We start from the raw sequence: 26,460 nt of genomic DNA on the forward strand, positions 1-26,460 counted from the left end.
ATTACCACCTGTCCTGTTCAACTAGCAGCTGGACCTACCAAGAATAGCTGGACAAGAACACATATAAAATTAGCCTTTAGAAGCATAAGCTAAGTTTTTTCACCTGCTTCTCAGTTCTGCATCTTTATCACTCATGCCAGAAGTAAAAAGCTTTATATATTTTGATGCTGTTTTGCCTTAGGGAAAACACAGCTTTGAACACCAATCTTCCCCACCAGCTTGCTACCAAGTAACAGAGGTTGTCTTCTAGACCTGATAAGCTAGGATGTCAGATGCACTTGGGCTTTCCTGTCACTGCCTCATCTTGTGCTCTTATATATTTAAGCCTCACAAATTCTTTCAAAAGGCAGTAGAAGCATAAATTCTAAACAAAAACCAAATTATTAAAAGTCATTTATCCCTATACTTCTACTTAGATATCATCATTTCACTGGAACCTATTTAAAATGACAAAAGATATGCACACCTGGGAAGTTTATCAAATGATTTTGATTCAAGATGGTATGTTGAAAAATGAGGCACATGACAATATTTATTTGGTGCTCTAAACTGTTTTAAAGTCAGAAATCTGTTTTGAGAGGTATGATGGAACAAGTGAATGGGTAAGTCAAAAATAATCTACTGCCTTGCTGTTCAAAGTGTGGTTCATAGACCACCACCAGCGGCGGCGGCGGTGGCGGTGGCGGCACCAAAGAGATTATTAGAAACACAGAATCTCAGATCTCACTCTAGACTTACTGAGTCAGAATCTGGATTTTTAACAAGATTCTCAGACGACTCTTATGCACATTAATATTTGAGAATCAATGTTTCTCTGTGTTCAATCAGGACCTCTCTTTCTTTGTTCAATTTGTACTGGAATGCTTTTATTTGAACAATACATTTTAGCACAAACCAATGCCTAGGAAGTCTGTGTATTAAACCAACTAATACTTATGGGATGCCTACCATGTGTAAGTGTAGCCCATACAGATTGCACATAAAGAGGAAGTTCAGCATAAGACTATTATACAGGAGGTTTCCTGATAATAGGACATCTGTACACCTGTATAATGGAATAGCTTTTTTTTTTCCATTAGACTCTAATCTGAAAGTTTATCTGTCTGAGATCACTGAGAATAGAATTTTTCTACTCCCACAATGCAAGGTAAAAGGTAGAAGAAGGGAAGAGGGAACGAGGCGGGAAAGGTGGGGGGGGGGAGGGGGAGGGGGGGGAGAGAGAGCGAGAGAGAGGAAGTGAGAGAAACACAGGAGAGAGAGAAAACATTCCAGGTGACATGTAACTGGCAGCAGGCACTCTGCATAACATCTTGGACACAGCATGCGTTAGCAAGTTGATGAGGAGTCCTTATTTCAAATCTGCACTTGGTGCAACTGCAGAGAGATCAAGAATTCTCGTCAATGAGTATTAAAAGTTCTGATAGAAGAAAGCAACGTATGTGGCTCAAGACTGGAATAAAGCCTAATGAAGAGGATCAATATAAACTGGATGTTGGGAGAAAAGTGTAATCTATAGCAGGATTGGGATAAAATCTCTTTTTCCGAATCTTCTAGTTCCTGATAAGGAGGAATTGAAAGCTAAGATCAGAATGCCCTGGTATGCATTTAGTCATATACACATTCATTTATTTGTGTTTACTGAAATTTTTTAGTTATATGTTTTTATACCTAATCAGGTTTCAATTAAGTATATAGCCAATGGTAAACAATTCCCGTTCACATAGCATGAGTTCAGTCATTCTCAATGAATCTTTTCTGATGCTTTAAAGCCTCCAGTTAAAGTCTCCTTCAAATACTCCAATCAAAGACAGTGAGTGATTAAGAATTCTTCCCCATAGACAAATGTCTGAACCAGGCAGTCTTCAAAATGGTAACTAGTATTAGGATTCTATATTCAAAAAGGATATATCAGTCAGTCAGTAAGCTAATTGACTGAGGGAGAGAAAAGGATCGCTTCAGGGTAGCTGGAAGAAGAGTGGGAGTGAAAGCAAAGGAAAAAGGGAGAGGAGCAAGATTTAAGAGGCAGTGGGACAGTAAGATGTGTAATGGTTTGAACTGGGACACTAGTCAGGGAATAGAACGTCAAAAGAACACGAGAGTGTTTTTGTTCCTCTCCAAATAGAAAATGCCGTATACCTTAGACAAGCACTTCCTTCACTAGTTGAGTCTGTGGGTATCATCTAGTTAGGGCAGGTAGGACATTTGGTATTGTCAATCTTTTTCAAAGGCTTGAAATCCAGGTGCATACAGGAGTAAGAAAGCCTTTCCCTTCACTACTTGTAAGATAAAGCTGGTCAACTGAGTGAATTTTATGTCAGTTAAAGGAAGTAATGTGGGTAGGTTGCCAACAATTTATCAGATAATCAAGTACAATCCCATTAAGATAACGGTTATACCCCTGAATTGAAGACTTACAGAGCCATATAGAGGTCGCTTTTGTCTGGAAAGGACAAAGGAACTCAATAGTGTCGTCAATTTTTTGCCACAGAGACATTAAGACAAACCAAGAGATTTTATGTGTGCTTTGCCCATTTTATCAGAAATAACAGGTGATTTTATTACATTGAATCCTGTCCAAAATGCTAAGAATAACTGACAGCTGCCAACTTTGGAGGAAAGATTCCTACCAGTGTAATTAAATTTGTGCTGTTCTAATTTATTCAATTAGTCCAAGATCTAAAATAAATAAATAATAGAAAATTCCAAAATCTTATTTGTAGGACTTTTGGATGTATAACTAGTACTAACATTCTCTATAAACTTTTTTGCTTTTCTTAAAGAAATATGAGGTCATAAAATGTTACCATTCTGATACGCAATTATAATTAAATGTTTAGGACTTCCCTGGTGGCACAGTGGTTAAGAGTCCACCTGCCAATGCAGGGGACACAGGTTCAAGCCCTGGTCTGGGAAAATCCCACATGCCGCGGAGCAACTAAGCCCGTGTGCCACAGCTACTGAGCCTGCGCTCTAGAACCCGCGAGCCACAACGGCTGAGCCCGTGTGCCACAACTACTGAAGCCCATGTGCCTAGAGACCGTGCTCCGCAACAAGAGAAGGCACCGCAATGAGAAGCCCGTGCACCGCAAGGAAGAGTAGCCCCCGCTCGCCGCAACTAGACAAAGCCCGTGCGCAGCAATGAAGACACAATGCAGTCAAAAATTTAAAAAAAAAATGTTCATTATAACTGACAATACAGATATAGCTGTGTTTATTTGGTTGTTTAGATAGTTTTAAATGGAGAATAAATTCTAATTTTTGTTGGTTCCATATTGAATTTAAAAAGTAAATAGACCCTTTAAAGTTATGTTTCAGTTATTAATTTGCTTCACAGAACACTTAAAAAAAGATTAACAGAAAAACATGTGAAAGTTTGAAGACCAGGCCTGAGCCCACTCAGCCATCTCCTCTATGAACCTTTGAAGTGTCTTACATGAAATGACAGAGATTTCCAGACTTGAGTTAGAAAATGCTGGAACCTAGGCTCTAACACTGTGTGGTGTTGGAAAAAATCACTGCTGTGGTCTGAATGTTTGTCTCCCTAAAATTCATATGTTGCAATCAATCCTAACCCCCCCGAAAAAGGTGATGGTATTAGTAGATGGGGCCTTTGGGAGGGGATTAGGTCATAAGGGTGGAGCCCTTATCAATGGGACTTGTGTTCTTATTTATTATTTATTTATTTTTTGTTGTTTGTAGCTTTGGGCTATTACAAATAAAGCTACTACGAACATGTGTGTACAAGTCTTCGTATGGATATATATTTTCTCTTCTCTTGGGTGTAAAGCTAGAAGTGCAGTGGCTGGATCACGTGCTAGTTGTATGCCTAACGAATAAACTATCACAATGTTTTCCAAAGAGTTACACCATTTTATGTCCTCACCAAAACAAGAGTTCTTTTTCCTGTGTATGAGAGTTCCAATTCCTCTGCATCCTCGTGAACACTTGGCATGTTAGCTATTTTATCTCTTTGTGGTTTTAATTTGCATTTCCTAACTGAGTAATGATATTGAGTATCCCTTATGTACTATTTACCATTTGTATATCTTCTTTGATGAAGTGTCTGCATATTTTAAAAAATTGGGCTGTTTTCTCATTTATTTTTCTTTTTAATTTTTTTTAGCACTTTAAAAATGTTTTTATTAAACGATACACATACAGAAACTGCACAAATTTAAAGATCAATGAATTATACCACAGTGAGCAAACTCTTATAACCACCCCCAAATTAAGAAATGAATCACCACCAGCAACCCAGAAGTCCTGCTTACATCCCTCCCATAATTAGTCCCTCCCTCTTCCTCAAAGGTAACTATTATCCTGACTACAAACACCAGATTAGTTTTATCTGTCTTTAAAATTTTTGTAAATGGGATTATATATTGTGCATTCCTTTCCCTCAATCTATTTGTAAGATTTGTCCAATGTAGTTGTGTATAACAGTAGTTCCTTCATTCACCCTCAAGTTTCATTCACTTTATTTATACATTGGACCATTGATAGATATGCGGATTTGGGGTTATTATGAGTATTGTTATTATACTTATATATTTTATATAATTATATATTCTCTATATATTATATGTTATATATATTTTATATATATGTAACTTTTTTCCCACTTTTTCCTTTATTAATTTGAGATACCTTCCATTTATCTGCTTTCATAATCAGATGCATTTTTGTCTCTACTGATATTTGAAATAAAATACCAAATGTTTCCCTCATAAACATTCTCTTTCTGAATAAAATGATACTTTTAGACTACTTCATGTTCTTATAAAAGAGACCCCCACAGAGCTCCCTAGCCCCTTCCTTCTTGTGAGGACACAATCACAAATCTGCAACCTGGAAAAGAGCCCTCACCTGGCATGCTGGCACCCTAATCTCAGACTTCCAGCCCCCAGAACTGAAAGCAATAAATTTCTGTTGTTTAGAAGGTATCCAGTCTATGGTATTTTGTTACAGCAGCCAAGCAGACTAAGACCTCACATAATCTCTTTAAATATCACTATTGTTGACAAAAAAATGAGAACAGTGCAACCTATCCTACATACCTTACAGTGTTTTTTTAAGATTTAATGAGATAATATATACAGGGTACTTTATAAACTAGAAAATTAAATGATTATTTGATTTTTAGTTTAGTAAATTATATAAAAACACTACTTAACTCTTCATATAATATTGTCACTTATTATTTTATTTTCAATTATTTAACTATTTTTCTTTTATTCTAATTTCTTGAATTTTCCCTAGAAGTACAGATAAATAGGTAATGTCTTTGGTAATGGTGGTAATAATGAGATAATACCTAGTCCTGAAATTAGCTGAAAAATTACCTTAGACACATACTGTTTCTCCAAATACATGAATTGTTGTATGTCAAATAAATACAATTTGAAAATGGTTTGATTATTCAAAGTTCTTATATTTTTAGTGTACTATTTTATACTTACATATATGTCATTATACTACAAGACTATAAAACACAGTCACAGCAGTCTCTATGCATTTTTGTGGTCTCCACTTGCCTAGTACAGTGGCTATAAATACTTGTTGAACAAATGAAAACAATACTTTTAGAAAGGTGTTCCTATGGATAGTTTTTCATTCATGATGCTTCTATCCTAAGTATCTGATCTACAGATCTTAATCAAAAGTAATCTCAATTCCCTGAAAAAATTAAAAGGAATCTGAGATTCCTTCACCATATAAAACCTTGAAATGTAACTAGGCAAAAAAACCAATAACCTAAAATGAGACTAACCAGCTTTACTTGAGAAAAGGTAGACTATGATCTAGACAATTGTAAAACTGACTTTTACAAATCAGTCCTTTGGAAAATCCAAAAAATACTAAGTTTCTTCAGACTCACAGACTTAGAAAACAAACTTATGGTCACCAAAGGGGAAAGGTGGGGGGGAGGGATAAATTGGGAGTTTGGGACTGACATGTACACACTGCTATATTTAAAATAGATAACCAACAAGGACCTACTGTATAGCATACGAAACTCTGCTGAATATTCTGTAATAACCTAAATGGGAAAATAATCTGAAAAAGAACAGATACATGTATATGTATAACTGAATCACTTTGCTGTACACCTGAAACTAACACAACATTGTTAATCAACTATACTCCAATATAAAATAAAAATTAAAAACTACAAACTTACAGTTACAAGTAAAGTAAGTACTAGGAATGTAATGTACTACATGATAAATATAATTAACGTGCTGTTAAGAGAGTAAATTTTAAGAGTTCTCATCACAAGGAAAAATTTTTTTTCTATTTATTCAATTTTATATCTGTATGAGATGATGGGTATTCACTAAACTTATTGTGATAATCATTTCATGATGCATGCAAGTCAAATCAGCATGCTGTACACTTTAAACTATACAGTGCTATATGTCAATTATATCTCAATAAAACTGGAAGAAAAAAAAATACTAAGTTTCTCATCAAAATAAGATTTAGGAAAAAGCAAATATAAAAGCATGAGAGTAAATGAAAATATTCTAGCTGTTCACAGACTTGGGTGTTTTAAAATCGAAACTTAAAAAATATATGGTATCATTTATTTATCATTTATCAGTAAATGATAAACTAACAAACTCATATTCAAATGTGAGTTAAAATAAATGTCAAACAGAAATGAATTTTATTATTATTATTATTTTTTTTAATTTTATGTATTTATTTATTTATTTATGGCTGTGCTGGGTCTTCGTTTCTGTGCGAGGGCTTTCTCCAGTTGCGGCAAGCGGGGACCACTCTTCACGGCTGTGCGCGGGCCTCTCACTATCGTGGCCTCTCTTGTTGCAGAGCACAGGCTCCAGACGCGCAGGCTCAGTAATTGTGGCTCACGGGCCTAGCTGCTCCGCGGCATGTGGGATCTTCCCAGACCAGGGCTCGAACCCGTGTCCCCTGCATTAGCAGGCAGACTCTCAACCACTGCGCCACCAGGGAAGCCCGAATTTTATTATTTAAAAATTAAAATTATATCTGTGCTATTGTGCTTTTTTATTAGTTTGGAGTAAAAGTTGCAAACTAGCAATCTTTGGGCTATATTTGACATGTACACATTTTGTTGAGCCCATACAGTTTTTTGTTTGTTTGTGTGAATTACTCAACACTTAACTGTTCAGAGATTTTTTAAGAGTGATCTAAATTTCTGACTTCTCATTTAAAGGGAATCATTTGGCTATACTGGACTCCCTTTCTTACATGGTAATAATTGGCTGGAGCTGACATTCACCACTCTGTAAAGGGGCATGCACTCTGTAGTCCCCACCAGCTCTGATTACCTTACACTTGGCCAGCCTTGCTCATTTACATTAGCAAGCTAGCCTCAGTTGGCATTTAAATTTGCAGGCTCTGGTTAGAGCAGCAAGACTTGACCATAGCAATCTTAGGGTATCTTAATCTGCTTTAAGTTAACTAACACTGATACATGAAGAAAATGAAAATTGGAATAGCCCTATAATATTTAAGAAATTGACTCTGTAATTATAAAGTTTCCCTTGCGGAAAACTTCAGGACCAGATCACATCACAGGCAGAAATACCAATCTTACATAAACTCTTCCAGAGAAGAGGCAGTACTTCCTTACTTCCTTTTATGAGACTAGAATCATCCTGATACCGAAGCTTGAGAAGAATTACAGACCAATATCGCTAATGAACATGGATGCAATAATCCTAAACAAAATATTAGCAAATCAAATCCAAAAATGAATGTTTAGAGTCATACATCACAACCAAGTTGGGATTATTTCAAGAATGGAAGTGGTGCTGGGCCAGGTGGATACCTATGTTGTAAAAAATGAAACAACTCCTATCTCAAAAGTGACACACATAAGAAAACAACTCCAAGTGGACTATATATCTAAATATGAAAGATAAAAAAATAAGGTTTCTAGAAGACAAGGTAAGAGAAAATATTCATGATATTGGGTTAGGCAAAGATTCCTTAAATAGCACACAAAAATAATTAACTATAAAGAAAAAGTTATGTATTGGAAAGATCTATACATCAAAAGACACAATTAAGAGAATTAAAAAGGAAGCTATACAATGAGAGAAGATATTTGTGACACATATAGTTTACAAAGGGCTGTAACTCAGAATATGTTAAATAAAAAACTCCTACAAATCAATAATAAAAAGAGGGATGAACCAATAAAAAAGTAGGCAAGTGACTGAATAGATACTTCACACAAGAGGATACCCAAAATGGCCAAGAATACATGTAAAAATATTCAATCCCATAAGTAACCAGAGGAATGCAAATTAAAATCAATTGAGACTCTACTACACACTTATTGCAATGGCTAAAATTTTAAAGACTGACTATATCAAGTATTGTTGCGATGTGAAGCAAGTACTTCATGTATGGCTAGTGGGAGTGTAAGCTGGTACAACCACTTTGGAAAAGTGTTTGGAAGTATCTACTGAAGCTCAGCATATGCACACCCTCATGCTTCCAGATATATACCCAACATAAATCTATGCACATGTGCACCAAAAAACACATAAAAGAATGTTCATAGAGGGACTTCCCTGGTGGTCCAGTGGCTAAGACTCCGAGCTCCCAATGCAGGGGGCCTGGGTTCGATCCCTGGTCAGGGAACTAGATCCCACGTGCTGCAACTAAAGACACTGCATGCTGAAACTAAAGATCTCACGTGCTGCAACGAAGATCCCACGTGCCGCAACTAAGACCCGGTACAGCTAAATAAATAAATAAATATTTTTTAAAAAAAGAATGTTCATAGAAGCCTTATTCATAATGTCTCCAAACTGGAAAAGAACCAAAATGTCTATTAGCAATAGAATAGATAAATAAATTATGGTATATTTTTATAACAGGATATCATATAGCAATGAAAATGAATGGCAGCTACATGCAACAATGTGGGTTCATCTCATAAACAAAATGTTGAGTCACAGACACAAAAGTTTATAAACTGTATGATTCCATCTTTATAGAGTTGAAAAACAGGCAAAACTAAACCATGGTAGTAAAAACACAGGGTAGTGGTTACCTTTAGGATAAGGGAGGAGTAGTGTTTGGGAGAGGGCACAGGGGAGAAGTGGTAGTTTCTGAGGTATTAGTAATGTATTATCTTTCTATCCAACGTTTTTATTTTGAAATTTTCAAACCTACCAAAAAGTTAAAAGAATACCCATCAACCAATCACCATATTTGCTTCTATTCTCTCTCTCTCTTTCTCTTTCTTAGATAGATATTTGGATAGGTAGATGATAGATAGATAGATAGATAGATAGATAGAGTCTCTTTTTGGGATATTGATAATGTTTTATTCATTGTTCTAGATGGTAAACATGAGTGTTTTCATTTTGTGATGATTGCATTGCGCTGAACACTTATCATTTTTGTACTCTTTCTGAATGTGTTATTCTTCAAGTTAAAAAAAAAATCTGATTTAAACAACTTGTTTGAAAATGCCCTTGAAAACAATTCATTGAACGCAACATATTACTCAAACAGTACAGCCTAATGATTTGCTGTTGTTTTGACAGCATTTAGGAAAAACTACACCATATTTTTGGATCCATTTATTGAAGTAAAATACTTTAGTGTAGTAATAAGGCTTAGATTAAAATCACAGTGTCATAGCCTCACCTGCTGGTTGTTTTCCATAGCCATATTTTATACCTGCCTCTGTATTATATGGAGATCAAAAATTTCCCCATGCTTGCTGCTTTTAAGATGTATGTAGGACAGGACTGTTTAGGTTACAGAGTGAGACACAGGGCAGGGTTTTAAGGGGTTGGTGGCAGTCTGGGGTAGATCTCAAACGGTCATATCAGTTAAGTGACGACATAAAGCACAGTTCTGACCCGCAAACAAATGGTTAAACAAGCTAGCTAAAGAAAGAACATAATATTTTCCAAAGCTTAGGTGAAAGTTGGAATGTCTGGCCTGGGGATGAAAGAGAGACATGCTTATCAACATTTTCCCCTTGTATTGCTTATCAGGAGGAATGAATCAAAAACATGGCACCACAGTACAAGCCCTCAGCTTAGAGAAAAATGACTTACATTCCACCTTTTACTCCACAGTCAGTGATCTTAGGTAAATCAAAACATCTTAGAGCCTCAGTTTCCACAGCTGAGGAAAAATGAGGATAAGCATATATGCTATTCAGACCCTTCACGGGACATTGCAAGAATCAAATGGGGTAACAGATGTGAAAGGGTTTTAGAAAGTACTATACAAACACATGGGACTACCTGTAAATTTCCTACTTGCACAACCATATGCCTTCTATTCCAACAACCATGGCTTTGTAGAAGTACCATGGGACCAGGTCTCATCAGATCTAGTTTTCTAGGCCAGTTTTAGCCACCTTACCAAAATTACTTTCTCCTTTGGACTTCCGTTTTCTTATCTATAAGGTGAAAAATTTGGGTTGGATAATCTCTAAGATTCTTTCTTCTTCTTACATTTCATGATTTTATCTCTTCACACTTGAGTAAACCCATTTCTGTAGTCTTCTTAGCTGACTGTAGATACCAGACTGATGACACATTACAGAAGTGTGCTATCAGAGGTAAGTTAAAGGGCAAGGTTTCAATCCTAGGGTCTTTGGAGGAGAAGACCCGATCCCTTGAATGATAATAGCAGAAAATGATCACTGAAGAAAGGTAAGAATTATCTGGTTTATGGCATGTTGAATCTATTTGCTTAAATAGAACTCAAATGTAAAATTCCTGTGCCGAGTGAGGTAGTGTTGACTGAACAGTGTTGATATAGGAGATGCTCTTAAAGCGTCCAGTGTGCATGTGTGTTTCACTAGAGTGTACTTGAAATTGAGTATTTGTCTGTGTTTGTAAGAGACACTGTGAGTTAGCTTTCAGTATACTTCTAGAGTGTGTGAATTAGTATTATGTATTGGTAATATACGCAATTGATTCAAATTTTTTTGGCTGCTCTATTCAGGGGGAAATGTGCTAAAATAAATTAAGACCTATATACCAGCCAAAAAAAAAAAAAAACCCAAGAAACTCTTCGTTTTGAATATTGAGAATAAACTTACAAGAGAAATTTAATGTTCATGATGTAATAGATTCATTTGTATTACCTAAAGCTTGAAAGCAGAAGCCAAAGTGTTAAGCATACTCAGAAGCATGTGTTCTGGGTATGAGAAAAACAATCCAAAGGGCAGGAATGGAGACGCAGAGGTAGAGAACGGACGTGTGGACACGGGGGAGAAGGGGAGGGTGGGATGAATTGGGAGATTAGGATTGACCTATATACACTACCATGTGTCAAATAGATAGCTAGTGGGAACCTGCTGCACAGCACAGGGAGCTCAGCTTGGTGCTCTGTGACCACCTAGATGGGTGGGGGGAAGTCCAGCAGGGAGGGGACATATGTATACGTACAGCTGATTCACTTCGTTGCACAGCAGAAACTAACACAACATTGTAAAGCAATTATACTCCAATTAAAAAACCCCGATAACGAATTAATGGAGCGGGCTGGGGCTCCTCCAGCTCAGGGCGCAGAGTGCCAGCACAGGGGCTTCTCAGCATCCCACCACAAAGGCGACCATATGCATAAAACACCTGGTTTGTTGGTGCACTGTGTTCACCTGCACCCGGGCAAAAGCACTGGACCCCTTCTATTCTTTCTCCAGGCGGAGATTCTCTCTGGTTTACTCACAATCCCAAAGTAACTGTTGAGGGCAGTTTCTCATTCCAGGCTTAGCCTCTCAACTCTGAGGCCCACCATCTGAGGGTCTGGCCCCTGCTCACCATCATCACAGTCTCATCTAGCCCACCATGCAGCCAACCCAAAATTACCTCCCAAGGAGGGATTTGCAAAACACCAAGCCTCAAAGTGTTCCGGCTAAGACAAGCTATACTTCACTGCTCTCATCTGGACTCTCTCCCCACCACCCTCACTGGGTTTTTTCATCACACCACCTTCCTCACATAATAGCTGCTCTTCTACTCTAAACATCTACAGGCAGGCGCAGGGTCTTTTTTATCTTAGCACCATCACTACCAGCACAGAACCTTCCAAAGAGCAGATGCTCAATTAAAGATGGGAATAAATGAGGCACTGAGTGAGGAATGTAATTTATTACTATTTAATTTTGTCGGCATTCTTGAATAAGCTAAGGACATCTAGGTGTATACCTTCGAATTTTACAAAGAGAAAGACAAAGGTGAATAAGACAAACCAAAATTTGACTAAACTTTACTTTGTTTTCATCCATTTTAAAACCACAGCATTCTTTCACATTGCCAACAAAATTCCTATTCCAAAGCCATATTATCTCATTCCAGAACCCCAAAAAGATGCAAGGATTTTTCAAATCGTACTACACAGTACCAAAACTCTTACTCTTAAACCCGATAAACAACAACAAATCTGTGATCCATGTCATTTGTAAACTTGGATTCTGAATCTAAATAAACATTCTAGTGAAAGAAACAACATTTGAAAGATACTAGTGTAAAACAGGGACACAAAGAAGAGATATATTATGATCTTTCCAGCCCCAGCTTAGCCTCTCACTACTTAAAGGGTTGGCAGCGTTGGTCAAACACAAAGTGAAGAAGCTGCCTCAGACCTCACTGAGGGTGGGAGGAACTGCTAGACATGACCTTGGAACGCGCACTGGCCTTGACACGAGTAGGAGCCCTGGCTGCAGCTCTGGCTCGGGCTCTCTCTTCCTCATCTCTCAAAGCCTCTTCATAATGGAGTGGAAAGGCACTGGGGACGGTACCGTTGACCTTGGCCACAAACTCCAGGACTTTCATCTTGCTGGTTTCAGCGCGGGCTCTCCGGCCCCACAGGAACTCATAGCGTGGGGGATCGCTGTTGCGCACCTGACGATACACCAGGTACTTTTCCTGCACCAAACATTTTGTGATAAGCTTCCTGGGGTCCCCAAAGATTAAGTGCCACCTTCCATCATAAATACCCAAAACATTCAGGAATTCCCAGACCTCCTCCTCAGAGGCGCGGTTGCCATTAACGAAGATCATACCCAGGAGAGGCATCAGGAGCCCATTCTTCAGAAACCGCCCGCCACTGCTGCGACTCCCCTGATCGGTGAGATCTAGCTTGCTGACAAGGGTATAGGAATCACCACTCGGCTTGACTTCCTTCAAGTCAAGACCAAAGGCCAGCTCCAGGCATTCAGCAGCTCTCCTGAGGATTTCAGGGAACTTCCCCTTGTACCTTTTGTTCACAAGCTTCAGCATGTCTGCCTTTATAATGGGCTCTTTCATTTGATACCTCTCCAGCAGGAAGTCTACCAACATTCCCACCTTCTTCGTTAGAGGATCTCTGCGAGAGCTCTCATCGGAGGCTGAGGCCTGGGAGGAATTTTTCCTGGCCTTAACCTGGCCCTTGGCACGTACATCAGATCCTGGGCATGAAACCCCTGCAGCACGAGAGCTAGTGGCTGGGGCTCCCTGAGGCTCCTGGCGAGTGCCAGCACCAGGGGAGCTCGGGGCAGTAGCCTGAGAAACAGAAGCGGGGGAGGGGGGCGACTCTTCTATCTCTGCTGCAGGGGCCTGGGCACCCCCGAGATTCTGGGTCTCCCTCCGGGCCTGGCGGCGCTTCTCACGGGCACGGAGCTTACTCTTCTGCCCCCGAGGCATGACTATGCGCAGGGACAGCAAGCGGGGGAGTGGGCAGGAGAGCAGGTGATGCTGGAACCTGGAGGAGGGAAGGTGAGAGGGCGTGAGCACCCTCAGCAGGGAGGCACCAGCCTGGCCCGAAGAAGGCCGCTCTGCACGTTCCCTTGAGGGCACTGCTCTAGGAGCCACTAGGCTCTTGTTCTTGGTCAGCCTGTCCCCTGAGAACCCAGTGTAAGAAGTGAGAGTGAGTGAGCCTCAGGCTACAGCCTGCCAGCCCTGCCTGTGGCTGACGGCGGTGACCACAGATCCTGGGAGGGTAGGCCCTCTCTGGGTTCCACGGGTCCCTTTCGTTCACAAACAGGATTGTCACATCGGCTCTTGGTAGGGCCGGGACCTCTTTCCTGTGCTGCTCTAAAGGTGCCACCTCAAAGCTCCCTGGGACCCACGAGAAGGAACTGAGTCATGGACACTGTCGGGGTGGACAGCGCTGACAGTTCTGTGGGGCCTGCTCTGTCCTGAACTCGCTGGTCCTCAACCATTCAGCGTCCTCATCTTGTCGATACCGAGGGTCTGGGATCCGCCCCCCTCCCCCCCCTTCTGCCCCTGGTGTGGCACCTTCAGACGAAGGATCTCATCTCCCTGAGAAATGATACAGAGAGATGAGGCGCCTCCGCCTGACAACCATGCTCTGGGCCTTCAAGGGCTGAGCAGAGGACTGGGCAAGACTCTTTCCTATTCCTTTGATTCGGTGGAAGGGGGGTGTGCTACCTTCAGTCGTCACTCACAGCCCCCACTGTGTCTCCTGGGAGGATCTGGGGGCTCCTTTCTCTCTTGACTTGAGGACATTTCCTCACAGTAAGGCCCACAGCTCCCTGAGCCCGAACGGTGGAAGTGAGGATGGCCTTACCCGGCCACAGTGCCCCTAGTCTCCAGAGGCTGAAAGCTGCAGCAGGCAGGCTGAGGCCCTATAACGTGTGGTCCTCGCTCACGGTCCCCATTTTTCGCTCAGGGGAGGGTCTCAGGTTCCTCCCTCTGCTGACCCATCAGACCAAGATGCTTACTTCCCTGGGAGTTCTGAGTGGGGAACTGATGGGCACTTCTGCCTGACATGTGTGCCCGGGGGCGCCGAGGAACGACAATGGAGAGGGACTCCGCGGGGCCCCCGCTGGCATGGGGTGCAGGTCCCCACGGTCCTCAGCATCTTCTGCGTGAGCCCTGGCAAATCCTGGAAATCCTCCCTCCGCTGACCTGAGTTCGCTTGCATCGCATTAAGATTCTCACCCTCCTGAGATCCCCAAGATGAAAGAAAGGGTGAGCCACTTCCAGTCACCCCCGTCCATGACCTCCCTGGCTTGCTAGCAGGGGCTGGACTCCGCGGGACCCCACTGTTCCCGCATCGTTGGCCTCTTTAGCCCTCACTCAGACGGGATCTAGGCTCCTCCCTCAGCCCACCTGAGTCTTCTGGCCTCAGATCAAGGCCCACGTCTGCCTGAGTCCCTGGGGCTGGAAGTGAGGGGTGACACATCAGGCTACCTCTACCTGGGGTTTCCCAGGGCTGAGGGGGGTGGCAGTTTGTGGGCCCCCACTGCTTTGGGTGGGTGTTCATCTACGTCATCCCTCACTGTCCTCACCCCGACTCATAGCAGGACTTGGACATCCTGTGTGTCTTGACTTGAAGTCTATCCCCTCATACTAAGGCCCCCAACTCCCCGAGACCCACTAGAAAGAAAATTTTCTTGCCTCCCTAGCTACAACTGTGTGTGGACTTCCAATGCTGACAGTCAGGAAGAGATTCTGTTGCCCTCACTACTGTGGTGTAGCTGGTCCCCTCAATTCTCAGGGTCCTCTCCTTGGTTCCTGGCATTACCTGGAAAGCCTCCGGCTGCTGACCTGAGCCCATACTCCCATCAACGAGGTGCCTCACCTCCCTGCCACGGGCCGGGGACAAGTGAGTGATGTTCATCAGCTCACCATGCCTCAGTCTCCCTCCCAGGTCTGAGAGTAGGGATGAGATTCTATGTGGTTCACTTCCTTCTGGGTGGGGTTCCCTCATCTCCACTCGGTGTTACCACCTTGACTCTTGTTAGGAACCAGGCTTCTTCCCTATGTTGAATGAGGCCTCTCTCATTAGACCCAAACCCTGATGTCCCTGAGACCACCCTTGGAGGAACCGAGAGGGCAATTCAGCCTGAGAGCTCTAAACCTGGCTTCCCAGGGCGAAGGCAGAGGCGGCACTTTGTGTGGTCTCCTCTGTTCTGGGGGAGTTGGTTGTCTCAGTCCTCACATAGAATTTGTGCCTTGACATCTATCGTGGCCTGGGACTCCTCTTGTTCTGCTGAACCGGGCAGCCAGCCCTTAAACCAAGGCCCTCATCTCCCTCAGAGCCCACCGGCAGAAGTTAGGGGGCACCTGAGCCTGCCAGCTCCGCCCGGGGCCTCCCGGGGCTGAGGGCAGAGGGAGGCGGCATTAGATGCAGCTCTCTCCACTGGGTATGGAGCAGTCTCCATTTCCTCACTCAGGATCTTCGCCTTGACCCTGCACCCTGCCTGAGACTCTGCCCTCTGCTGACGTGAGCCCATGACCGTCAGAAAAGGTCCTCATCTTCCTGGGACCTGAGCTTACAGTCAGAGTGAGCCTCGTTCTGCCAAAGCTGATCTGGGGCTCGGCTATGCCTGGTAACAGCAAGGGTGGGACTCTCCGACCCCGCTGTTCTGGAGTTGGTGGCTCCCTCAGTCCTCATTCAGGACTTGGGCGTCCAGTCCGGCTAGGGTTTGGGATTCCTCCCTCCACTGACCCGGATCTGCATGCCTCAGACCGAAGCTCCCACCAGAGGAGTCGGGGCCTCCACATCCCGGCTACCTTATCTGGGGACTCCCAGATCTGAGAGCAGGGCTGCTGATTTGTGCAGTTCCCTGCTTTGAGGAGAGGTCTGCTTACTAGCACTCATGGTCCTACCGCTGCTTCTTTTAGGGCCAAGTCTCCTCCCTAAGCTTAACGGGGTTGCCTTATCTATCCATCCATCCACCCGCCTACCTGTTTACATTTCACACCCATTACGCATTTATTTTGTAACTGGTGGTTTGTACCTCTTAGTTGCCCTCACCTAATTTCTCTCCTCCCCCCAACCACCTGTTTGTTCTCTGTATCTATAACTGTTTCTGTTCTGTTGTTCGTTCATTTGTTTTGTTTTCCAGCTTCCACATGTAAGCGAAATCATACAGCATTTGTTTTTCTCGGTCTGACTTATTTCACTTGGCGTACATCACACCCTCTAGGTCCATGCCCCCGCCCTTCCTTTTTGGCCGCACCGTGTGGCAGGTGGGATCTTAGTTCCCCCACCAGGGATCGAAGGCGCGCCCCCTGCAGTGGAAGCGCGGAGTCTTAACCCCTGGACCGCCAGGGAAGTCCTGCCCCCTTTATAGAAAGGCCTTTCTCGACGCGAACGTCCCCTAGCCCCCAACCCCACTTCCCAGCCCAGGCAGAAGTGAGGGGTTCTCGCAGCCTGAGTTACTCTAGGGCATCGCACGAGCGAAGGCGGGCGGGGGCTCCGCGCAGTCACGTCTTTCGGAAGGAGGGACCCTCATTAGCTCTGAAGGTCCCACCTTCTCACCTGCTGGGGACAAGACTACACCCTGTGCCTAAGAAGCGGCCCCCTCTAGACAAAGGCCCTCCACTCCCTGAGGCCCTCCAGACGGCGACTCCAACAGGACTCCTCGGGCATAGACGTCAGATCAGGGGCCCACGCTGCTGATGGCAGGCAGGGGCGCGAGGCGGGTGGGTCCCCTTTGTTATGGGGGGAGGGGGTCGGGAAGGTCCCTTCAGGCTACATTCGGGGCCTCACCTTGGCTCCGGACGAGTCCTGAAAACCGACGCTCGGCCGAACAAACGCCGCGGCTGCCGCTCGGGCTCCTCGCTTCCGAAGCGGAAGTCGGGGGGAGCCGCATCCGGCCCTGCGTGGGGTCTCCGAGGGCTGACGGCAGGGGCGGGACTCGGCGGGGCCGCCCACTGTTCAGGGCTCAGCGCTCCCTGCGTCCTGCCGGTGCCGTCTATCGGCGCCTGGGAGCCCTCTCTCTATGGTCCCCAGTCCTCCAGCCTCCAAACAAAGCCCTCACCTCCCCGAGGCCCTAGTGGCGGGAAGTCAGGGCGCTGAAATTCATAGAGCAAGCCAGTAGGTTGGAAACTCAGACGTTACAGTCTTGAGTCCAAGGTCTGTATAGCAGGGCAGGCATACTGGAAACTCCGGCAGGGTTTCTGTGTTGCAGTCTGTTCTTTTTTTTTTTTTTTTTGGCTGCACCGGGTCTTCGCTGTGGCATGCGGGATCTTTAGTTGCGGCATGGGAACTCTTAGTTGCAGCATGCATGTGGGATCTAGTGCCCTGACCAGGGATCGAAGCGGGGCCCCCTGCATTGGGAGCACGGAGTCTTAGCCACTGGATCACCAGGGAAGTCCCTGTCTTGCAGTCTTGAGGCTGAATTCCTTCAGGAAACCTCAGTCCTTGTTCTTGGGGCCCTCAACTGACTGCATGAGGCCCAGTCACACTGTGGGTGGTAATCTGCTTTACTCAAAGCCTACAGAGTTAACTATTAATCGCATCTAAAAAATACCTTCACAGTGGACATCTAGACTGGTAACTGACTAAACAACTGTGCAGCAGAGCCTAGCTAAGATGGCATACAAAATTAAGAGGTGGGAATGATAGGGAGGAATCTAGACTTGGAAACGTGATGCTGCCACTAACTGGGACAAAGAATACAGGAAGAGGAGGAATGAGGTTTGGAGAAAAATCACGTGTTTATATTTTTTCAGACTGAGTTTGAGATATCCTTGAATCAGTCACAGTTGGGTTTATGTTTAAAGCTTTGTGGGTAGGTCAGGGCTTGGGATAATAGATCTAGAAGTTAGCAGCAGACAGTTTGCAGTTAGAACTGGAGGAGTGGATGAGGTTACCTGGGGATAGTTGTGGGGAGAAAAAAAAATAGTGGACCGGATATGGTAACTTGGGGAGCACCAGTTCCCCAAGGGGTGATGGAAAAGAAGTCCACTGAGGAGACAGAGAAAAAACAGATTGAGAGGTAGAAGAACCAGGACAGGGCAGTGTCTTAAAAACTGTAGCAGACAGTGCTATGCTCACCAAATCCAATTCTATATTCCTTCTTCTTAGGCACATGGAAAGCTCCGTTTTTCAGACCGCTTGAGGCTAACCGAGGATTTATGACTGGTTTCAGCCAATGAAATGGGAGAAGAAGTGATGGGTTTGGCCGAATCAGAGAAGAGCCCTTTAGAGACTCTCTGTCCACTCTCCCCTGCCTTGATGAATAGGTGAGCCCCAGAGAAAACCCCCAAATGCCCCTCCCTCCCCCATACCCATTGAACATGTAGTGTTGTTGAGAAATAAACCTTTGCTGTGGTAAAACACTGAGATTTCAGGATTAATTTGTCACTCTAACATAACCTAGCTCATCTTGACTAATACAGAAGCCAAGGCAGTAGAATATTTTGCAAAGGAGAGAACAGTCACAACAGTTTCATATGCATCAGTGTTCCAGAAAAGAGGCCCTTCCATGGATTCCCAAATGTGGAATAATTAAGCCAATAAGTCCAAACAATTTAGGGGGTTTCTCAATCATAACAGTCTGACAGGGAACCTGCATTGTCTTTTGGCTTTAGCTAACAAATGTGCTCATCAGATCAATAAAATGGAGAGTCAACTTGAATTGGAAATTGACATCACAACACGTATACACATTACAGTGTACTAGTCTTGTAGTTTGGCTTGAAATCTTGTGGTGATGATACAAATTCTGATTGAATTATCTTTGCCTTAGTTCTCCATTTATGTTTTGCAAAAAGAGTGGTCTTAACATTTCCCCTTAGTACAAGAGACCCCAATTTTTAAGCAACTTTACCCTATATATTTAGTTATGAAGTCGATTGTTTAGCGTTCTGGGTGCCCTTCGCCAAGTGGAAAGAAACGCTAAAGGATGATTAGCTTCCCAGGCCACATCCCACCACCTACAGTGCAGCCAGACTAGAAATACATATTATTCCAGGACATAATTATGACTTATGTTATCGATTCCAATCAATGAGAAGCAAACGAAATGTCATTTTACATAAGGCACAACAATAGAGTCAAGCAGGAAGCTGTGCCAGATACATATGCATTATACTTGAAAAAGGAGAATACCAAATTCCAAAAGTACATTGATGTAAAATAAAGGAGGTCCAACTGGCCTAAACGCACACATCTAATCATAGATTCCAAATATCTGTATAACTAAAAATGAAATTTCTTATGAGACTAGTAATTATGACATAAAATGTTCCAGCTAGAAAAAATTAAGCTAAAAAATCACTTAAAAACTATAAAATATACATGAAAACAATGCTTTGATTCTGCAGCATTTCCAATGTATTCCAGTCCTTCTTCCACATATTACTCTCAAATGAGATCATCACACTCTCTTTTCTCCTCAGATTTATAGAAATTACATTAAGAGGTATCCTTGGATACCAAACAATCCTTAAATCTCACTTAGTCCGAGATGTGGTCAAAGCTGACCACATCCTCAGTTCTTCACGGCTTAGCTATATACTACTAATGATAAAAAATAAAATCTCGGGGCTTCCCTGGTGGCGCAGTGGTTGAGAATCGGCCTGCCAATGCAGGGGACACGGGTTCGAGCCCTGGTCTGGCAGGATCCCACATGCCGCGGAGCGGCTGGGCCCCTGAGCCACAATTGCTGAGCCTGCGCGTCTGGAGACCGTGCTCCGCAACAAGAGAGGCCGTGATAGTGAGAGGCCCGCGCACCGCGATGAAGAGTGGCCCTCGCTTGCCGCAACTGGAGAAAGCCCTGGCACAGAAACTAACACCCAACACAGCCATAAACAAGTAAATAAATAAATAAAAGCTCCATGTAACATATGTCAATTATTTTAAATAAATAAATAAATAAAATAAAATCTCTCTCTTTTGAATTACCTCATTTATCCTATACAAATGGGGAATGAAGTATTAAGGCTAACACATTTTTCTGATAACCATGGCTTGGATTTAAACATTGATACTTTTTATTGACCTAATTAATATTAAGGGAAATCGTCCTATAGTGCTTTAGGGACTACAGGTGTGACAGATTCCCTCTCAGAAGGTTATTATTTCTACATTTTAGTTTTTAAGTGTTAAGGTTATCTATAGGGCCCATTTTCTTCCTGTATTAAATGTCAATTAATTCTTCAATGAAAACTCGGCAAAATGCTCTGATAATAAAATAATAGTTAACACATATATAATGCCTATGAATTCGTGGGCGCTGTGCTGAATGCCCTACACTTAATTCTCAAAATAATCTTACAGTTAGGTATTATTATCATCACAATTTTACAGATAAGAAAAGAGGCACAAAGAGGTTACGGCATTTACCCAAGATTACACAACTAGTAAATGGTAGCGCTGGGATTGGAAGACCAGGTGTCTGCTTCCAGAATCTCATGCTCTTACGTACTACATATTGCCTTTCTAGATGGTGTGAGATAAACATGCTCCAGAACTATGTTGAAACTCAGGAACTATCAGGAATTTATCCTCTGATATAAAATTTCTCTGTATCAATCCACCATCTTGAGAGAGAATAGTCTATCGGTAATCTTTTTCTTTTCATTTTGTAGGACAAACAGTCATGCGTCATTTCACTCTTCTTTTGTCAATTATTTGCTTATTTTTCCCATTTTGAGAGCTTCCCTAACGTCTGTAATTAGAATTTCCCATGCCTTTTGAAGTTTATTTTTCTTAACCTTAAAAATATTTTTAGGAATAGTATGTGCTCCCTGTGGAAGACAAAGAACGTAAAAAATTAAAATATGAACTGCTAGCCCTTCATGTACTTACTAGTCAACTTCCACTGCCTAATGAAGAGCCACAAAACTTAGCATCCTAACACAACAACTGTTTGTTCTCACAGATCTACAGGTTGGCTGAGGGGGCTCTACTTCACGCTGTAGCTTAGGACCAGAGGGCTGGCCGGGACTTTTTCTAATGGTGATGACAGTTTTAAAAAGTGAGGTGGGTCTTATAAGTGCTGTCACAGAAAGATCTTGCATTCACTTCCATTAAGTTACAAGAGCGAGTCACAGAACGATAATATGTACACTGTTGCCCCTGTGTGTTAAAAACTCAACGTAGTTTTGTAGCGCATCTATGTACAAAGAAGCCTCAAATCAGCTTTAGAATGACCCACACCAGACAGTTAATTGTGGTTACTTTTGAAAAGGGGGCTGAATTTTGGAGCAATGTTGTAAGGGGGGAGATTGTGATTTATGTGTGTAAGAAGTTTTTATGAGAGGAATATCTATGCTGTGATCAGCTCTGGCATTAAAATATTTAAATGAGCCTAACAGTAGAAATAGTAGTTGTGTATCTCTCGGATGAAGTAACTGCTAACTGAGGCAACAGAGAAAACCTGATATCTGAATGACTTAACACAACAAAAGTTTGTTTCTTGTGCACATAAAACCTGAGGAAGGTTGGCAGAGGCTCACTGCTAACAGATGACTCCGAGATCCAGGCTGTTTACATCACGTGGCTCGACACGGGCTCTCTCTGTTTGCTGCTGAATGGAAGAGAAAGCACAGAGGTGCCATACTGACTCCCTCGTGCCTTGGTCTGGAGGTGACCCTTCCTAATTACAAGTGGACTGGGAATATAGTCTCCCCAGGAACCCAAGGAGAGCAAGACAGCATGTGGATGAGGTCCGCAGTCTCCCATAAACTGGTATGTAGTATGTGCTCAATAAAGAGCAACTATTGCAATTGGTTATGACAACAACCCTCTTAGTTTCTTGGAGGAGTTTCTGAGAAGGCCAAATTTACCTTGAAATTCACCAATATTTTTCTTGTGCATACTATGTAAGAGATGTTTTCAAATACAGGATTACATCTAATTTCCAAAAGTACCCTGTAAATCTCAGCAGAGAGGGCTTTCAACAGTACCTTTCTGCATTGCCAATTGCAGTAACCTGTGTAATCTCAGTAGGCCGGGAATTTTCTCCTAACTTTTGGTTGCATGGTCAAAATCACAGCCACCCACCACCTGACTGAACACACCTGAACACACAAACAGGTGCCATTAAGCATACTGAAAAAACAGCATCTTCCCTGGGACAGATACAGACTAGAATTACTGGGAGGATGGCGAACTATTTTTCCTTTTTATTCAAAGCTAGCACGTCTGCCAAAGAACCACCTTCCACCTCCGGGAAGGACTCCAAGATGGGTTTTTAGGAATTCAGCCTCACTACATGTTTGTTGACACAGTGATTTCCTTGGTCCCTCCTCCTTTACCACTTAGGAAGAAGGCTTTGGTTTCTGACCACTTAATTAAGTTCACGCATCAGTGTATGGATTCAATGGCCAGACTCAAAGAAGACGTTGCATTAAAATCCTACTGCAAATATCACGTTGCTTCAAAAAAGGCCTCCCTAGACTTGGGGTTATAAGCCAAGGCCCTGTAGCGTCCATACGCAATCAGAGTCTAGTCACCAGCAGGTTTGAAAACACTGAGAATGTGGTGGAGGCACCCGGTGGGGATGAGGAGGTGTCTAAACGTCACTGCCTGAAGTGAACAGTTACATGGAAAGGGCAGCTGCTGTCACAGGGGTCCACGGTGAGGAACGGGATCTGCAGGGAGTCGGGATGCTCCGAGTCCGGGGAGGGCAGGGGATGTGGGCTGTCTGCTCCTCTGGGAGCTGAGTGCAGCCTCCAGAGGAAGACGCAGAGAAGAGCTGGCCAGCAGGTCAGCTTCCAGTCTGGACACGAGGGCACACTGACTGCGGAAGACCCAGGGGAAGGGCGCCGTAACGCGGGGAAGTGCAGGGACCGGACACACGTGCCGGGACCGGGGCAGTCAGCTCTCAGGGAACCCTGGGGCGAGGGGCAGGAGGATCCTAGGTAAACGAAGCCCACAGACAATCCCCAAGTTGTGTCTGATTCTCATTTTCACCTTCCTTCTTTAGTCCTGCTTTTAGTATTTTGGCTACAAGCTCCTCTTTCTTATTGCCTGAGAGACATCATGGAGCAGTGAGAAGAGAAATGAATTAAGAGACAGAAGGGCTGCCTCAGGCTGGGAGGAGTGGAACAGTATGGGCTCTGGAGGAATTCAGACCAGGCTGTACTCCCGGTTCTGTCACTTTACCAGTCTGGAGAATACTGCAAGTTCTTTGTCTGCCAAGTGGGTTCTTGATAAGCCTCATCTTATAGAACTGTCGGAACATGTGTGATATATGTAAAGCACCTGGCACAGTGGCTGGCAATGTTTGGGTCTTTCATGCATGGCACTTATTATGATGCTTATTTTCATACCAGAAGAAACTACCCTCATCTCTAGGAATTTGTCATTTGATCCAGGAGATGTCAGAGACTATGCGGTCCTCTAGGACAAAGAAAGCTGAATTAACCAAAGTGCTCCTTAGCAAGTAACCCTGAGTAAATGTTCCCTACCAGAGAATATGGTTGTTTCATTTGTGGAGGCAGGGATTTCACCAGCATGCAAATCAAACCTTACAGAACTTGTGTCAAGGACCAATAATTCCCCTGCCGCCCAAAAACCCCCCGATTTTCACGTATTTCATCACCACCAAACTCTTTCCCCATTTAGGAGTTCTGCCAGATGACACTCAAGACAAACAAATATCGTATATTAACGCATGTATGTGGAATCTAGATAAATGGTACAGTTGAACCTATTTGCAGGGCAGGAACAGAGACGCAGACAGAGAGGACGGACGTGTGGACACGGGGGAAGCGGGGTGGGATGAATTGGGAGATTAGGATTGACCTATATACACTACCATGTGTCAAATAGATAGCTAGTGGGAACCTGCTGCACAGCACAGGGAGCTCAGCTTGGTGCTCTGTGACCACCTAGATGGGTGGGATGGGGGGCGGGGAGGGAGGTCCAAGAGGGAGGGGATTTATGTATACATATAGCTTTGGAAAATATTACGTTCTTTCTTTAGCTAGCTTGTTTAACCATTTGTTTGAGGGTCAGAACTGTGTTTTATGTAGTCACTTAACTGATATGACCGTTTGAGATCTACCCCAGACTGCCACCAACCCCTTAAAACCCTGCCCTGTGTCTCACTCTGTAAGCTAAACAGTCCTGTCCTACATACATCTTAAAAGCAGCAAGCTTCACTGTATAGCAGAAACTAATACACCATTGTAAAGCAACTATACTCTGATAAAAAAAAATAAATTTAAATAGAGTAGAAAAAAAAGTGACCGTTTACAATGGGAGACATTAAAAAGTTTGGTAACTAACTCTTCAATATGTCCCTGAGGACAGACCAAAGATTTAAGATCAGAAGAAGCTATTAAGAAAATCTTCCTGAGGTGTTAAACATTGCACATGGACTATCCACAAAAAGGTGGGACATCTCCTTCCTGAATCAGAAGGGAATAGATTCTTGTTGAGGTGGAATGGTTTCAGTTCAGCTCTGCCATGGGAATAAACTGAAGGACTGCCCTACAATTGAATAGTTCTTTAAACTGTATTTTATAAATTCTATAACTATCCGTAAGTATGGCATCTAAAAATAAGGCTGAGAGCTTGAGGGCTCTTGGTTGTGAAAAACTACTGAAAGTATCACTGACAAGGCCCAACTTTTTTCATTTTCAAAAAGCTAACGGTAACCTTTTTTTTTTAATCCAGTGGATGACGACTTCAGTAAAGACAATTTTGTCAAGAGATGTTTCTGGAGACCGGCAGTATACTGAATGATTCCCCTGAGAGAACTCTGTTTACTGCTCCCTTTACAGTGGGTCAAGAGACTCTGATTTCCAGCACAGAACTATTTTATAGGCATCTTTCTAAACCGATCTAAAGGCAGACAAGCGGGTCCTAATGTTAAAAGAACTACTCTGAGTTAAGTGAAGGGATTACAGTTGGACAAGTGCTCATAACTGCAATCACTGCTCACACGGATCATACTCATAATATTCCTAGTGCCACGTCATAAATGTTTTCTCATCTCATCCTACTGGTAGAACTTTCTTATTGGCACCAGGCTTTTCGTTATCCTTTAGGATTCACGCTCCACACACGGACTAGCATGGCTCTAAATTGGATTAAACCTTAGAGCACCAGAGGTCAAGTAAGATCTTCCTAAACCATTAGCTATTCTTAATCACTTGAGTCCCTATGTCAAAACACATACTTTGGCATTTGGAGAGTGATCAACTCTTAAGAAAATTAATCTTTTCTAAAGTCTGTACTTAACTTTCCTGACCCTGATATATTTGTATATATAGGAACGCATGGCCACTTGCAAATGCTAATGCCTCAGCCAGGGAAATGAATTGACAAAAAACTGGAGAAAAGGCCCTGAAAATGAAAGTCTATGATTGTATACTACATCTTTAACTGCACTACCTGTATCAGTTTATACCCCACATTCCTCATACAGTGGTAAACTAAGCCTTGTCCGATGCACTGTATGCCTAAAAAGGAAAAGAGAGCCAAGGCTGAAAAAGAGCAAGGGGTTTAGAGGTAATCCAAAGGCCACTATCCTCAGGCTGACAGAGCAAGTGACTAGTAGTGGATTTGAGAACCCTCTGTTTGTGTGGTTTCTTTGGAAATCTGTAGTATAATTATTCTTTGAACTTATATGTATAAGATAAAACATCAGAACGTTGAGGAGAAAGATACAATGTTTGGGGGTTATTCCCATTGGGATTCTATCTAGTTTTTGGCTTTGTAAGATCTGTTGGAATGAAAAGCTAACTTTGAAATCTTTCCTTTATGTGAGAGAAAAAGAAAGATAATAGG

At 42.9% G+C, this 26,460-nt stretch overlaps 1 protein-coding gene across 6 annotated transcripts in view; it reads right to left on the reverse strand.

Moving 5' to 3' along the window:
• DMD (dystrophin) overlaps positions 1-26,460 on the reverse strand; it is a 2,476,968-nt gene that overhangs the window by 172,480 nt on the left and 2,278,028 nt on the right. The window contains exon 63 of one of the 6 annotated variants that reach the window (XM_059910881.1): positions 12,522-13,716. The exons of the other annotated variants lie outside the window; for them this stretch is intronic. Coding sequence (XP_059766864.1) covers positions 12,621-13,716 — 1,096 coding nt within the window. The 3' untranslated portion in view covers positions 12,522-12,620. Of the gene's footprint in view, positions 1-12,521; positions 13,717-26,460 lie in introns of those variants that run through there. 6 annotated transcript variants of the gene reach the window in all.

This window comes from Balaenoptera ricei, chromosome X (assembly GCF_028023285.1).
Source record: "Balaenoptera ricei isolate mBalRic1 chromosome X, mBalRic1.hap2, whole genome shotgun sequence".
NCBI classification, from domain to species: Eukaryota; Metazoa; Chordata; class Mammalia; order Artiodactyla; family Balaenopteridae; genus Balaenoptera; species Balaenoptera ricei.